The sequence below is a fragment of the Leptonychotes weddellii genome, chromosome 10 (genome assembly GCF_054177405.1).
Source record: "Leptonychotes weddellii isolate Sample4059 chromosome 10, ASM5417740v2, whole genome shotgun sequence".
Lineage (NCBI taxonomy): Eukaryota > Metazoa > Chordata > Mammalia > Carnivora > Phocidae > Leptonychotes > Leptonychotes weddellii.
In genome coordinates this window covers 87,532,189-87,548,480 of record NC_138378.1, presented here as the reverse complement: position 1 = coordinate 87,548,480, position 16,292 = coordinate 87,532,189, and the positions used below count along the sequence as shown (strand labels likewise).

Sequence of the window (16,292 nt, the reverse complement as noted above, 5' to 3'; positions counted from 1 at the left end):
GGACCCTGAGGGCCATCCGAGGGAGGCAGCAGGGAAGGTGTACTAGCTGCATACGGAGAGGTTTGTTTTAAATTAACTAGCATTTCTTGAGGACTTACTGTGTTCCAAGCCCCCCCCCCGCCCCACTGCATTCATGAGCTCTTAGTAACAGCTTGGTGGGGTGGTTATTCTCATTCTCATGTTATGGTTGAGGAAATTTAAGGCTTAAAGAAGTCACTTAGTAATTGGCAGAGTTTGGCTATATTAAGAGTTCTGTGGAGAATGTTACTTAAGGAAGAGGATGGCTTCATCTGGGTTTTTTTTGTTTTTTTTTTTTTTAAAGGTAAAAACTATAAAGTGAATATGTACTCCAGGGTTCTCCAAATGGTACTGCAAGGTTTTTTGCCCTTTCTCAACAGGTGAAAAATGTTTGTGAGAGCAGGAGCAAACTCATTGCTTACTTCTGGAAGGCACATATGACTGCTAAGCGGTGTCCCCACTGCAAGTGAGTATCAGGCTCTTGCCTCCCCCTTTCCCCAGAAGCCTCTGACCAGTCACTCATGGCTGTTCCTCAATGCCTTGTTGAGGTTTTTCTCTCCTGAGTCACAACTGTTCTCACATGTAGGACCGGGCGGTCAGTTGTCCGAAAGGAGCACAACAGCAAGCTGACAGTCACATACCCAGCCATGGTGCACAAGAAGGCTGACCAGAAGGACACAGAGCCCCTGGGTAAGCAGGCTGGGCCCTGGGAGGTCCATGGCCAACAGATGTGTCTCGACCCTGGGGAATACCTGGTCGTTACCACATTTCTCACCTGTGTGTTTGTTGTGGGCCAGCAGTGGGGCAGGGTCTAAGCCTGGGATGGCTGGAGGGGACTCTAGTGAGTGCCCAGCCCTGGCCTCTCATCTAGAACTGATAGGCTGAGCTACATTATGAGGCAGTGCCCCATGGGTTGAATGAGGTACATCTTGCCTCAGGCGGTCATTTTTCTGGAAGATTCTTGAGGAAGAAGTTAAGAAATCTACTTGGCAAATACTTAGAACCACTTTATTTTCGAGTTTTTTGTTTTTGTTTTTTAATTTATTAGAGGGAGAGAGAGCGAGTGCACGAGCTGGGGGGGGAAGGGTAGAGGGAGAAGCAGACTCCACACTGAATAGGGAGTCCGACCTGAGCCGAAGGCAGACACTTAACCAAGTGAGCCACCCAGGCGCCCTCTAGGTGAGTTTTAAAGAAAAACTGTGAGCATTCAAAGAATGTCGGCACTTTCCACAGGCTGCTCCTGGCTGTCCACTCACATTCCTGGAGTAGCGTGTCCCCTACTCAGCTCTGCTCTGCCAATGGGATACTTGGGAAAAAATTTGAGAGACTTAGTACTTCTATTTTTAAATCTTTCATTTATTTAAAAATTTTTTTATTTGACACGTTACATTAGTTTCAGGTGTACAACACAGTGGTTTGATAAGTTTATACACTATGCTGTGCTTACCACGGTGTAGCTACCGTCTGTCACCATACAACACTATCACAATATCATTGACCATATTCCTTATGCTCTGCCTTTTATTCCTGTGACTTACTCATTCCATAACTGGAAACCTGTATCTCCTTCACGCATTTTGCTCAACCCCCCACCCTTCTCCCCTCTGGCAACCATCAGTTTGTTCTCTGTACTTATAGTTCTGTTTGTACTTTTTGTTTATTCATTTTTTTTTTTAGGTTTCACTTATGAATGGCATCATATGGTATTTGTCTTTTTCAATCTGATTTATTTCACTAAGCGTAATAGTTTCTAGGTCCATCCATGTTATTGCAAGTGGCTCGATCTCCTCCTTTTTATGGCTGTATAATATTCTATTGTGTAATATATTCACCATATCTTCCTTACCTGTTAGTCTGTTGATGGACATTTAAGTTGCTTTCCTATCTTGGCTATTGTAAATACTGATGTAATAAACATAGGAGTGTGTATATCTTTTCAAGTTAGTGTTTTTTTCCCTTGCCCAGATACCCAGTAGTGGAATTATAGGATCATATGGTATTTTTATTTTTAATTTTTTAAGGAACCTCCATGCTGTTTACCACAGTGACTATAATAATTTACATTCCCACCAACAGTGTACGAGGGTTTTTTTTCCCTTCACATCCTTGCCAACACTTGCTATTTCTTGTCTTTTTGATACTAGCCATTCTGACAGGTGTAAGGAGATATCTCATTGTGGTTTTGATTTGCATTTCCCTGATGATTTGTGATGTTGAGCGTCTTTTCATGTATCTGTTGGTCATCTGTATGTCTTCTTTTTTATTTTTGTAGTCATGAGATTGTTTAAATAGGTTTTTTGTTTTTTCTTTTGAAGTGGTGAAGATTAAATAAGATATTCCATATCAAATAGAGACCAGTGCCTGCCATGTATAGTATGCTTTGTAGATGTTAACTGTTGATTTTTTGTGATGCAGTCAGTGTGCCAGGATGGAAAAAGCATAACCGGGGAGTGACCCCTCATCCTGCTATTTATTTTGAGTGGCTTACAGAAGGTCCCTGGAATTTGATTTTCTTTCTTTTTTTTTTTTTAAAGATTTTATTTATCTATTTGACAGAGAGAGAGAGATAGTGAGGGCAGGAACACAAGCAGGGGGAGTGGGAGAGGGAGAAGCAGGCTTCCCGCAGAGCAGGGAGCCTGATGCGGGACTCGATCCCAGGACCCTGGGATCATGACCTGAGCCGAAGGCAGACGCTTAACGACTGAGCCACCCAGGCATCCCTGGAATTTCATTTTCAACTCCATATAGTGGCAATAACAAAACTTCTTGCCCAGAGTTGAGAAGATTTCATGAGTGAAAGTCCATAGCCTATTGTTACTAAGCTTTATTCCAGAGCTTGAGAATATGGACTAGGCAGGGAAGTAAGTTCTATTCCTAGCGATGTGTAATCTTTTACATTGAGGACCCTGGCAAGGCTTGGAGTTAATAACTATCTCAGTCCGTTTAGGCTGCCATAACAAAAATATCATAGAATGGGTGATGTCTAAACAACAGACGTTTATTTTTCATGGTTCTCGAGGTTAGGAAGTCCAAGATTTTGGTGCTGGCAAATCTGATGTCCTGTGAGGGCCTGCTTCCTCACTGACAGCAATCGTCTCCCTGTAGCCCTCACATGGCAGAAAGGGGCAAGAGAGCTTTCTGGGGTCTTTTTATAAGGGCACCAGTCCTGATCATGAGAGTTCTGCTCTCATGACCTCATCACTGCCCAAAGGCCCCACCTCCAATACCATCACATGGAGGGGGGTAAGGATTTTAACACATGAAACTTGAGGGGACACAGACTCTCAGACCTTTTATTTTGTTATTTTTTTTTCGTATAACTATAAAATATTTTTATTGAAAGGTTATTAAAGCGTGGGTCAGACCTTTTACCTTAGACTAATTTTAGGCTTGCAGAAGAGTTGCAAAGATAGTACAGAGAGTTCTCATGTACTCTTTATTGATTGTCCCCTAATGTACCATCTCATCACCATGGTGTACTTGTCCAAACTAAGAAATTCACTTAGTACGCTACCATTCAATGAACTACAGACTTTATTTGAATTTCTCCAGTTTTTCCAGCGATACCACACTGTGTTTAGAAAGCCTGTTTAATTTTGTTTAATGGTTAACGGTTAACCACAAAGGTGGATTTTCCTACACTTACCTATAAATAGCCCCTAAATTTCAAGGTTGGGAATTGCTGCTTTATTTAGCTCTTAGTGCGCCTTAGAAAACGTTCATAGATTGAGAACAAAGATGGTCAGAATTCTAAAAGATAACTGTTTCTTTGGGGCAAATGTCTAGCACTTAAGTAGCCTTCCACCACGTTTGCCAAATGCATTCTTCTGAAGTAATCTTTTACTGTGGCTATGAGGGTATGATGGTGCCACCCAAAATTCTGTGCATTAGGAACAAGATGACCATAGTGTTCAGTGGTTCCAGGATTGGGATTTTAGTATTTAGCAAACATTTACTTGTTGGGAACTCAGCCTCATGCCAATGACCATGCCTGTGGCGAGCACAGTACCAAGGTGGAGACCACGTGGCCTCTGCTGTCTGAAGAGGCTGCAGGTGACACAGGTCAGTAACTCTGGGGAGCAGGTGATGTGTTCTCAGCAAGGGTCTGGCCATGTTCCTGGCCAAAGGGAGCCAAGCAGTGAGGCCAGTGCCTCTATGGTTGCTATGTACTAGTGATCCCGTGAGGAGCACTGTAAGCTTGTGACCTTCTGCAGATGCTCCAGAGTGCTCCCCAAGCCCCACGATGCACATCAGCATTTTAAAATGAGGATCCTTATAGCCAAGATACTCCACTGTGATCCAGCCTTCCCCAAGTTATTTGACCTCCCGACAGACCCCTTTGTCACATAGCAGCTCTTAAAGGTGCATGAAACCCACGTTAGGGATGTCCTGAAACCCCACCCAGGCAGAATCCGTTTTTGTAGGTTGTACAAGTGTCTTGTTGAGGAGGGCGCAGCGCATGGGAGGAGGTGGCATCCCACAGGTTTCTTCTGACTCTAAAATCCTGTGATTGAACAACCCTAGTCTGCCTTCACTGTGGGGAAACTGCAGTGGGGCACTTCATGTACTGGGAGCTACTGGGACAGGAGCTAGGGAGTATTGCCAGATCCAGCTGATCTTCCTCAGACCTTCAAACCTGATTTTCAGGAGGAGAGGAAGTTCAGATCGTCATTTTCAGCAATGCCCACAGATGGTTGTTCAGCTTAATGGAATCTGTGTTTTCCTACTGAATATACATAGCTTTCTGATGCTGTGGTTATCCCTGAGGGTCAAAGCCTCTCTTCATTGCATACCCGTGCTTCCTTGAGTTGCATTAACTGATTGAAATGTTTTGCTTTTGTAGGAATCAAAATTTTAAATGTGTAGACTCTTTGACCTAGCAATTCCACTTTTATGACTTTTCTAAGAATTAGACATACCCACACCATAGTATTGTTTAAATAGTTTAAAATAGGAAATAACTTAAGTGCCTATCAATAGAGACTAGTTAAATTATGGTACATCTCTTAATTATTATCCAAGTTTCATATTTCTCTGGAATCTTGTGAGGATACATCCTCTGCAGATGGTAAACTTACTTGGAGAATTGGAGGTGGAATTTAAAGTTCTATTTTTTAAGTGTAGAAAAAGGCAAAAGAGTGGGGTTTGGGATGCCTGGGTGGCTCAATCAGTTAAGCATCTGCCTTCGGCTCAGGTCGTGATCCCAGGGTCCTGGGATCTGGCCCCGCATCAGGCTCCCTGCTCCGCAGGGAGTCTGCTTCTCTCTCTCTCTCTGCCTGCCTGCCCTTCTTGTGTGCACGCACTCTTTCAAATAAAAAAATAAGAAGAATGGAGTTTGTAAGTATAGATTATTGTTGGATGTTTTGAACATGTATATTTGAGCCAGTGACTTTATTATCTGCTGTGTGCTAGACACTGTCAGGTGCTAGGAGCACAGACAAGACGAGTTTCTGTGCTGGTAAGTAATAAGGGAATATAGAATAATGCCTAATTTCAGTGAATGTATCCCAGAAGAGATTGATAGTTTTTTTGTTTTTGCTTTGTTTGGTTTTTTTTAAAAGATTTTATTTATTTGACAGAGAGAGATAGTGAGAGCAAGAACACAAGCAGGGGGAGTGGGAGAGGGAGAAGCAGGCCTCCCACTGAGCAGGGAGCCTGATGCGGGACTTGATCCGAGGACCTTGGGATCATGACCTGAGCCGAAGGCAGACACTTAATGACTGAGCCACCCAGGTGCCCACAGATTGATAGTTTTGAAACTACAGGATCACATTGCTTTTCTTTGTTAATCATGTAAGTGCCTAGAGCCCTGTTTCCTGAGTGGCAACCCCATTTGATTTTCTGACTTACTCTGGGTGTAGCTGATAGTGCCCCAGAGTGCTCTTGCTTAATCTGAGAAACCAAAATCAGTGTACTCCTCACATACCTGCATGATATTTGTAAGAAGAAATTGAATATACTTTTACCCATAAAAATGTTCATACTCATCTCTAATTTTGCTTCTGTGAATCTTTCTGATAAAGCCATGTGTGTAAAGTTTTTTGTTTTTTGTATTTTAATCATAGTGTAACTTATAACAGTAAGAAAATTAGGATCCACCCTGATGTCCAGTTATAAGAGTATGGTCAGGTCACTAGGAAACATCCTCTCTGTGGAATATCACGCAGTCATTAAAAATGTTATGTGGCGGGCGCCTGGGTGGCTCAGTTGGTTAAGCAGCTGCCTTCGGCTCAGGTCATGATCCTGGAGTCCTGGGATCGAGTCCCACATCGGGCTCCCTGCTCAGCAGGGAGTCTGCTTCTCCCTCTGACCCTCCCCACTCTCATGCTCTATCTCATTCTCTCTCTCAAAAAAATAAATAAAAATCTTTAAAAAAATGTTATGTGGCAACATACAGAAATGCTCACAAGATGACACTAAATGAGCAAAGCAGTGTACAGAATAAACCCACACTTAAGATTACAGTTATCTTAGGGGGGCCTGGGTGGCGCAGTCAGTTGAGCATCACACTCTTGGTTTCAGCTCAGGTCGTGATCTCTGGGTTGTGAGATTGAGCCCCCCATTGGGCTCTGCACTCAGCAGGGAGTCTACTTGGGATTCTTTCTCTCTCCCTCTCCCTCTCCTTCTCCCCCTCCCCTGTGCACACATGCACTCTCACTCTCCCTAAAATAAATAAATAAATCTTAAAAAAAAAAGATTAAAAAATAATAATAAAAAAAAAGATTATAGATAGCGTATAAACCAGAGGACTGGAAAAAAAGTCTGTAGTAGTGGTAATGGAATGGTGTATGATTTATTTTTCTTTTGCTCTTTTGGCTTTATGCAATAGTTATACTGTTTCCATTACTTTAGAAATTAGGTTAAGGGGGAAAAAAATCCAGAGCTGAGAATAAGCTGTCCTAGAGATTGATTTTTATGGTCAAATTGCAGGCTCAGCAGGGTGGGGGAGAAAGCATTGATAGATCCCATTACAGAAGGAGTGCCTATTACTGATTTATTATGCTTTGATTCCCCCTCCTGGCTCTAGGAATTGAGGAAGCCCAGATGGGAAAACGAGGGTACCTAACACCCACCAGCGCCCAAGAACATCTTACTGCCCTTTGGAAGAATGAAGGTGCTGTACCAACCGAAAGAAATCGAAATGAGTCTCTGGGCTCATTTATCCTGCCTTATTATTTTTATGTTTTCAGAGTTGTGATAATTGCAGATCTCTCCTGAATTCAGTTCATAGGTTTGGGGCTGGCTTCAGGGTACATTGTCATCAATGCATTCTAGAGCAGGCAAGAACATGAACTTGACAACCATTGTAACTGAACCTGGTCATTAAATGACAGCTGTGGGTGGGCCTCGCTTAATACAGTTTGACATCTTTCTAGAAGGTACAGTGTAACTCACCTTACTTTAAATGCCTGTTAATAACTTTTTCAGAAAAGGATTCAAAGGGAATTCCTCCTGTGATTCAAAAAATGAACTCTTTTTTTTTAGGGTTTTTCCACATTTTAATTCCCTACGAAAAGGAAAGTCTTCCATTCCTTTTGCATGTGTAACAAAAGCTAGGCACTGTATTCAGCCTGCAAGTTTGACATCTGGTCAATGTCGCCACCCTCGGAGAGTGCTCTTGTTCTGGAACACTGCATGTAGTTGCTGTGTAATGATAGGCACTTAAAAATGAAAATGCTGCTGAAGGGATAAGTGATGTCAGGGAAAAAAAAGAGCACTCAAGTTAGTGTGATCGTTTCTGTGGCAGGCCCTAACACTTTTATTCATTCTCTCTGCAGCTTTCTTTTAAGTTCATTGGAAACTTAAAATACAGCTTTGATCCACAAAAATGATGCCTTCTTGGTAACATCTATATGGAGGGTTTTTTGTTTTGTTTATTTGTAAGAAGGCTAACTTTTTTTTATTGATTTTCTGTATTTCAGATACATTTTTTATAGATAACCAAAGCTGTGTGTGTGTGTGTGCGCGCGCGCGCACTCTCGTGCATGTATAAGTCTAATAGTCCAGGAGGGTAGTGAGAAACAAGAGGTTTTCATTCCCCATCCTTGTCCATCTCAACCCCAAGCTAAGCACTGGGGGGCGCCGTGGCACTCGTCCTTAAACCACCATCTCACCTGTGTGCGGGTTCTCAACACAGAAAGACTATTTTTTGCTTGTTTTTAGAAAGAAAAAATGATTTTACTCTACTTACTGTTTCATATTCTGTTTTTCTTTTTTGTCACCCAGTGGAATTTTTGTGGTCATTCATCCCTGCCCTCACACATAGATGTAAATGATCGTTTTGGCTTATTTCAAATGCAGGATTCTTTCTGAATTACCTTTTTTCGGGACTGGAAAATGTCGACATGGAGTCTAGATTCAATCCCAGTATGTTCTTTTTGGATTTCCTGGTCGTGCCACCCTCAAGGTAATGCCCTTTAATTAGCTTTATTTCGCCGAAAAAGGCTTATTGAGCGGCGGAATAATGACTTCTGGGAGAGGCCTGGAGGGCCTAGCGCACTAAGAAGCAAAGCAGCGGTTCCACACCCGGGTTGCAGGTGGCTGGGAGTGTTCGTCCTGACTGCGGTGGGAATGTTGGCTGGTTTCCGAGTGTGGTGGGTTGTGAGTTGCTTGTAGCAGGGATTGGCAAGAGGCTGAAGAATATGACCCCTCCCTCATGCTCAACGGTCCCTGATTCCATGTGTCCCCCTATAGGTATCGCCCTGTCAATCGGCTGGGGGACCAGATGTTTACCAATGGCCAGACGGTGAACTTGCAGGCTGTCATGAAGGACATGGTTCTGATCCGAAAACTTCTGGCATTGATGGCCCAAGAACAGGAGCTGCCGTGCGAGGTGGCAGCACCTGCCAAAGATGAGGTCAGCGCTGCCTTGGAGCTGATGTCGTCAGCCTGTCTGCTTAGTTCTAAGGCCCGCAGTGCAGATGCAGAACGCTGGGGGTGCAGGGAGCTGCTGGTTGGGAATTCTGTACAGTTTGTGTGCAAGCCGTCATTTGGGGAAACCTCAGTAATGTTGGGGGAAAGCATGATAAGAGCATAGAAAGATCTAGGTCTTGCTCCAATGACCTCTGCTGAGTTGCTTTGATTTTGTGGGCCCGTCTCCCCTGTAGAATGTGTATGGTTGGTGGTAAGGTTTTACCTATAGGCTGTTCTGGGCCACCTGCCTTCACTGGCAGTGACTGGCAGCTCTAGAAAGAAGAGTCTGCTTCCTGTGGGCTCTTAGAATGTCCCTTTTGGGTTACAGTACCAGAGCCTGAGTCATCCAGGTCTGTTTTTGGCTCATTGAGACCTCTAGCATTGGGTTCAGGAGGGCACCATTGTTGATTCTAGGAATTTCCCAGAATAGGACTGTCATGTTTGAGGCCTCTCTTTCCTCGTCAGTAGATGATAGCGTGGGATTCAGTTTTCCCGTTTCAGCTGGCTTTCCGAGCTACTTCAGTGTGCCAGGTCTTCAGTGGGTGTAAAGATGAATCAGGCACTCGGAGAAGTTGCTGAGATCACTGAGGTCCTTTCCAGCTTTGAGATGTTCCCTGGATGGAAGCAGGAAGGGCTGTGTCAGTGGACGGAGCTCTCGGGCTCCCTTCCAGCTGCCGGCAGCAGTTCGGCTGGGAGCCAGGCCCATCACCAGGTGGCGCCACTGTCTGCCTGGCCACTTGCGCTGTGGGTTACCCGCACTCTGCTCTGCACTGTCTTCGGTTTTGCTGAAGTTTTCTGATCTGTCAGGGTAGTATGCTTTCAGAAACCTTCAGTCTAAGAGAAATGTGCCATCTGCAGGCCCTGGTCCAGTTTGGAGGGAAGGCCATAGGGTAGCCAGGACCCATAAGCAGGGCTGAGAACTTTTATTTTGATGCTCCTTGAAAATAGAGCAGCCATTTGTTAAAAAAAAAAAAAAAAAAGCTAAGAGTCTGCAGAAATAAACAGTATCCTCTGATTCTTAAGGTCCTTGCTACCTGAAGTCACGGTGCCTTCTTTCTTTGTGATTAACAGGACCCGTTCTTATTTCTTTCCCCATATGCTCCCCACATTCCATTCATATGGCAGCCCTCTCACGGGACTCATATTATAAGGGTAATCACATAGCCCTGAGCCAGGTAATGTCATAGGCAGTGAGTTAGGCTGACAAGGCCCCTGTTGTCATATAGGTGACAGTCTGTCCCTATGAGGCTCCCTCCGCCAGAGAGAAAATACATCTGTCCTCCCTATAAGTAAAGAAGACTCCTCTATTTCTCAGGGTTGAGGACAAACCCATTTCACTAATGGTTTTCATGGCATTCTTATTTACTAGATCTTCACCCCTCCCCCTATACCTCTCCCAACACACTGACAGGTCTCTTCTCTCGTCTCACACTGGGGGACATCTGTCTAGCTCTTGTGTCATAGCCAGGCAGATGGGGCTAGTAGGTGGCCAGACAGTGTCAGTAGGTGGTGCTGTAAGGCAGGTTAAGAGCCTGTCTCCTAGGCAGGTAGGGAGAGAAGAAAAGGAGGCAGAGTCAGGGACAGAAATATTAAAAAGGATTGGTTAAAAATTCCAGTGAGGCTTGGATTTCAGCCAGTCCCTTGACATATTTCAGTTGGGGACCAATATTTTAATTTATAACATAGAAAATAGTATGGCCAACGTTTTTCCTTTTGAGAAATTATTTTACTTGTGTTTTCGTAAGTGCTTTGGATTAAGTTTTTCCAAAACCATAAATAAAGGTAAAATTGCATGTGAGAATCAGTTATTTGGTGGGATAACAGCTTTATGAAGAGTATAGGGGGAAGAATTTCTAGGGTAGCTTGAAGAATTAGATAGTAAGGGACTCAGCAGCTGCTGCTAGCCAACCCTTCCTTTATTTTCTTGGCTTACACGTTTCAATGAAATAAGCTACCATGTTGGAGAAGCCCATGAGGCACATAATTGCAGGTGGCCTCTGGGCGACCTGAGGCCTCCAGTCTAGCAGCTCTAGGGGAATTGCACCCTGCCAACAACCATGTGAGCTTAGAGATGGATTCTTCCCCAGTTGAACCTTCAGATGAGACCCTGGCTCGGGCTGACTCTGTCACAGCCTAGGAGAGACTAAAGCAGAGAACCCAGTTGAGCTGTATGTACCCAGATTCCTGACTTACAGAAACTGTGAGGTAGAAAATGTGTGTTGGTCTTTAAAAAAAAAAAGAAAGAAACTTGAGTTCATTTTACTATCAGACAAAGACAGGCTGGTAAATGCATAATGGGGCTGATGTTTTGTTGATACAAACTGAGAAGATTGATTTATTAGCGCTTTTGCCACTGATCTGTCGCGTTCAAAAGACATAAAGGCAGACTCCAGAGCTCATCATGTGTCAGAGCGAGAGGAAGAAAGAAAAATAAAACCAAACCTGACCTTTTTGAGGTTTTTCCATCTTGCCTGTTTTCTTGGTTGTGTCTTGCCAGGAAAAAGGCTCTTCAGTTGTTCTGGACCGGTCCTTTTTGAGTCTGCTTCCAGGCCAGTCCCTCACAGACAAACTTTACAACATTTGGATTCGTCTTCAGAGCCACGTCAATATTGTGTTTGATAGTGAGATGGACAAATTAATGATGGAAAAGTACCCTGGCATTAGACAGGTGAGCAGGAGGTTGGATCCCTGTTGCTAGCTGAAGGGATTAAATAATAAGCGTACTTGTATTGAAATAAGAAAATAATAAGTATATTTGACTTTTTTTTTCCTAATGATGCTTTCTGTGGACTTTTTCCTGCATAAAGATCCTGGAGAAGAAGGATGGCTTATTCCGAAAACACATGATGGGGAAGCGAGTGGACTACGCGGCCCGTTCGGTCATCTGCCCAGATATGTACATTAACACCAACGAAATTGGAATTCCCATGGTGTGTGTGGAGGGTCCTCACCAGCTGCTGTTGGGTGGCACATGGGAACGTTGAGGGCTGGGGAGAAGGTGTACAGCCGACTGTGGTGGCTTGGGTGGGGACAGCTTATGCTTCTTCCTGAACAAGCTGTTTGGAGGGGACATGAGGCTGTGTGATGGAGTTGCTTTCACTCCTCGCCAAGTCTCCAAACACCTGCCTACAAGGAAGACCCACTTGCTGGGCAAGCAGGGAGCCGACTGCAGGGCATTCCACATCCCCGCCTGCATGTCTTCCCCCCTGCCTCTCAGAGCCTAGTCGAAACCTTCCTGGTCAAATTGAGCACATGACAGAGATGAGGAAGAGGGAAAAGGGGATTTGCGCCTCATGCACTTGCCTGGCATTAGGAGTCAGGAATGTGTACCCTTAGTTGCCAGACACAGGAAGGGAAGAGAGCACCCCCAGAGAGGGCTGTATGCGTGTCATCCATCCTCCCAGTTCCTCTGGGGTAAGCGGTTTGCCCCATCCACCCATTAGTGTTTCCTCTGGGAGCCGGCCTCCTCCTCTCACTTCCCCACCCGTTCAAGCTGTGGGGCTCATTAGCAGCGCTTTAATCGGCTCCCTCCTTAATGGGCCTTGAGGTCAGTAATATGAAGATGGTTTAATTCCCTTTGTGGAGAGTCTCATTTCCTCATACGCTGCCCCCTCTGCTGCTCTCGGGGGAGCGCTGGTGATGAGCGCAGCTCAAGTGTTCTGACGGCCCCCTGCGTGCCCACCGCCTCGTCCCTCTGGGGCACACTTGGCTCCCTGGGCAAGGGCACACATGTCAGAGGACAGGAGTCAGAGAAAGCTTAGTCCTGTGCCCACTGCCTCCTAGAACCTAGGTCTTTCCATCCAGAAGCTGGACCAGGTGGCAGAGAAAGGCCTTGTGAAGCCCAGTGGTGACCTTCCTGAGTCTGAGGCCCTGGGAAGAGAGGCCCATTTACTGCTGTTCATTGCTTTTTCTGGACTGAAGGCCTGGGCTATCCCGGTAGGCTTTGGCCTCACAATGCCTTAAAGCATCCCAGCTTTAGGAGAGACCTTTAGTGCTGCCTCCTTTTTCTACCTTCAGGGGTCCTGGGCCTCCCTTTCTTGGATCTGGTTTCATTCCATAATGGCTGGTCCTAAGGAGGGACTCTGAAGTTACTCCTCTGCCCACCTCTAGCCTGTTCCAGGTCTCAGGGCCATGGTGGCTGGGGGGTGTTACTCACAGGGTGGCCGTGAGGAGCTGACTGTGTGAGACTACCTCTTGGTGCCTCGTGGCACACACTTTCCGTAGAGCACCGTGGAGAGGTGTTATGGGAGCAGAGGTGCTAAAGTAGGTTTGGGGAGTAAGCTAGAGATTAGCAGTGAACCAGACAGACTAGAGTGTCCCCTGAGAAGCTTACATTCCAGTGGTGGAGACGAATAAACAAATACATAGGAGTATAAACACTCTGTCAGGCAGCGGTCAGTGCATTGGCAAAAGTAGGGCAGGCGATGGGGAAAGGGAGTGCTGGCTGGGGTGGCAGGTAAGGCCTTTCACAGTGTCATCCAAGCAGAAACCTGGACAAATAACCTGGACAGAATTCAACCAGGTTCTTTACGTCAGACTCCTCAGAGGCAGTGAAGAGTAGTGAAGCGCATTTGGAAGCATCAGAGGGTTTATGATACTCAGCAGCTTAGAAACTCACTTAACCAGGAAACTCGTTTTTCTTGGAACACCTTGCAGGTCTAGCGTTAAGTGGAACCCTGCATTTTCTCGTGTATCTGGAGACCGAATCGGTTTCATCTCAAGCACCGCCCTGATCGTAGTGGCAGCCAAAACTGCCGGGTAGAGGCTCCGACGCCATGTCTGGGCTCGGGGCAGGCCACGATCACTTGGTGATGTCTGCGAGAGCGGAGAGGGCTGTGGTGTGGTATTTGAGGGCAGGGATTTGCCATCTCTCTCAACCTAGTGTCCCATTCTGTGTTCCCTCTGGAGAGTATGAATTGATCGGTGGGTGAGGAAATGACGAAGTTTTAGAATGAGCCACCAAAATTCTAATGTGTAAACTGCAACCCTCCAGTTATTCTCTTCAGACAGTGCTAGGAAAGGAGGCCCATTCTCTGTTCCCTTGAGGCTTCAAGTCTAGAAAAATGGCTCTATGGAGAAGACAGACAGGATGTTGCTTACTCCCCAGGAGTTTCCTGAAGGACCTTTGTGGCAAAGATAGCACCTCCGTGTCTTGGGGAAGAAGTTGCGTAGCCTGTTGAGTCAGATTTTGAATCAGTATCATCTTTTCTGCCTACCCTGAGTTTTCATATTCATTCCATTTCCAGGTGTTTGCCACAAAACTGACCTACCCTCAGCCAGTCACCCCCTGGAATGTTCAGGAACTGAGGCAAGCAGTCATCAATGGCCCCAATGTGCACCCGGGAGCCTCCATGGTCATCAATGAGGATGGCAGCCGCACAGCCCTGAGTGCCGTCGACCTGACCCAGCGGGAGGCTGTAGCCAAACAGCTCCTGACACCAGCCACGGGGGCACCTAAGCCCCAGGGGACAAAAATTGTGAGTAGTGGGCCGATTTGATCAGGGGCTCCCCTGTGACTGTGAGTCATGAGTGCTGACACAGGAATCTATGAGCTGTTCTGCCTCCCCGGGATGAAGATTCCCCCATATGTGGGTGTTCCTTAGGGGCTTCATGGTGCTTGCTTTACCTCCCCAGCTGGAGCTGGAGTTCCTAGGATCTTGACCCCATGATTAAAGCTTCACTTGGCTGTTCCATGTCATGTAGCACAGTGTCGGGCACCCATCCAAGGCTTGAGAAATGCTCTCTAATAATAACTCAGTTATGGTCCTGGGGCAGGCAAATTTGCTGTCCTTACGCGGGGCGACTCAAAAGGGTGGTCCTCAGATCACCATCAGCGATAGCATCCCTAGAGCTTGTGAGAAATGCACATTCACTCTCTCCTCCCCACCCCCCACCAAATGGATTAGAATCTCTGGGAATGGGGCCCAGGAATCTGTGTTTAACAAGCGCTTTAGAGGGTTTTTCTACATGCTGGCATTTGAGAGCTGCCCTGAAGGAAGGAAATGTCCTGTGTGATATATCCGTGATAACTGATAACCCATGGGTTTCATCCTTTGCCTCATTTTCTGGCGATTGCTGATGGCTGCCCATGGTACAGTGTTAAGGAATCCTAAGGTGTATTCGGGCTCCACTGGAAAGAGTACATGATTGATTAGCTGGGGGTGTGAAATCGGTGGGTGACCTCATTTGTGTCCTGTTAAAGCTAGCCTTTTATACTGGGGGGAGCATGACAGATGACCCCTAGCCAGGCATTAGCGGTGGCTGTTGAGGTGAAATGGGTTTTTATCTGGGTTTAGTTGGTGGGTGAGTGTGTAGCGTCGGGGGCTGCCGAGTGCGTTTCTTCACCACGCCTCCTCTGCACGTTTGTTAGACCTCTCCTTGCATTCTGACTCGGGCACGCCCAGTGGCCGATCAAGATCCTCTTTCGTAATGAGTTCGAACTCTACAGAGTCTCCCTCAGCCTTGAAGGAACTTCAGAGGAGGAACAGAAAGGGTTAGGGAAGCACTCTGGCCTGGTTTTGGTGCTGTTGGTTCTTCCCCACAACCTGCCGTCTCGCTGCTTCTGTCTCGTAGCTTTGCCAAGGCGGGGCAGCAGCACGCTGCCTGAGTTCTGCTTTGGTGGTGGGAGACATGGGCAGACAGTTCAGACCACCTGCTTTGTTCTTTTCCAGTGCGTTAAGTAAGGTTTACGTTCAGGCTCACGGGATCATTCTGCCTTTCTCAACGGCCTGGTGTCTTGGTAGGAGCTTTGTGAGAGATGCAGGAGACCCAAGGCATAGGTCACATAACTTAGGGTGAAGCAAGACAGACATGAAGTGATCTTCATATTAACTCAAGCCAAACGTACCAAAGAGTCTCCTGGTCAGACAAATTGAGAGGAGGGGTCAGGCGGTATGGAGGACCCAGTGCTCTCTCCGCCCCCGCACTTTGCCGCTCACCACAGACAAGGTCCCACTACTCTGGAGTTTATGGCGTGGTGGGGGCAGGGAATGCGTGGCCCCACGGCTCAGTGGTGTGGCGGGTACAGTAGGGAATTAGCAGTGGAGGCCTGTGGCTATGTGCTTGATGCTAAGGGGAATGGGCAGGGTGGGAGGGCAGGGAGGGTTTGGAGTCATCAGGAGGCAGGTGACAGCCAGCCACAGGGCTGCAGGGAAGGGAAGGTTATGGCAGGGATGTTTCAGAGAGAGAGCCAGGAAGGACTTAGAGAGTCTGGGGGTCAGGGCTGTGGAAGACACAAGAGGTGAGAACGAAGCAGGAGAGTGGGGAGCGCCCTGGAAGGAGATGCACACGGCCCCTGTAAAATGAGGTGATGGTGGGGAATCTAAAGGCCTATCTTCTATGAAAGGTGGGGTTGCGGGACT

The 16,292-nt window shown here is 46.4% G+C and overlaps 1 protein-coding gene across 3 annotated transcripts in view; it reads left to right on the top strand.

Annotated features, from left to right (window-relative positions):
* POLR1A (RNA polymerase I subunit A) overlaps positions 1-16,292 on the top strand; it is a 72,578-nt gene that overhangs the window by 7,759 nt on the left and 48,527 nt on the right. For all 3 annotated transcript variants that reach the window (XM_081796703.1, XM_081796704.1, XM_006737805.3), the window contains 8 exons: positions 399-484; positions 605-708; positions 7,046-7,132; positions 8,320-8,425; positions 8,713-8,875; positions 11,429-11,599; positions 11,739-11,861; positions 14,178-14,408. In XM_081796703.1, the coding sequence (XP_081652829.1) occupies positions 399-484; positions 605-708; positions 7,046-7,132; positions 8,320-8,425; positions 8,713-8,875; positions 11,429-11,599; positions 11,739-11,861; positions 14,178-14,408 (1,071 nt within the window). The remainder of the gene's footprint in view (positions 1-398; positions 485-604; positions 709-7,045; positions 7,133-8,319; positions 8,426-8,712; positions 8,876-11,428; positions 11,600-11,738; positions 11,862-14,177; positions 14,409-16,292) is intronic.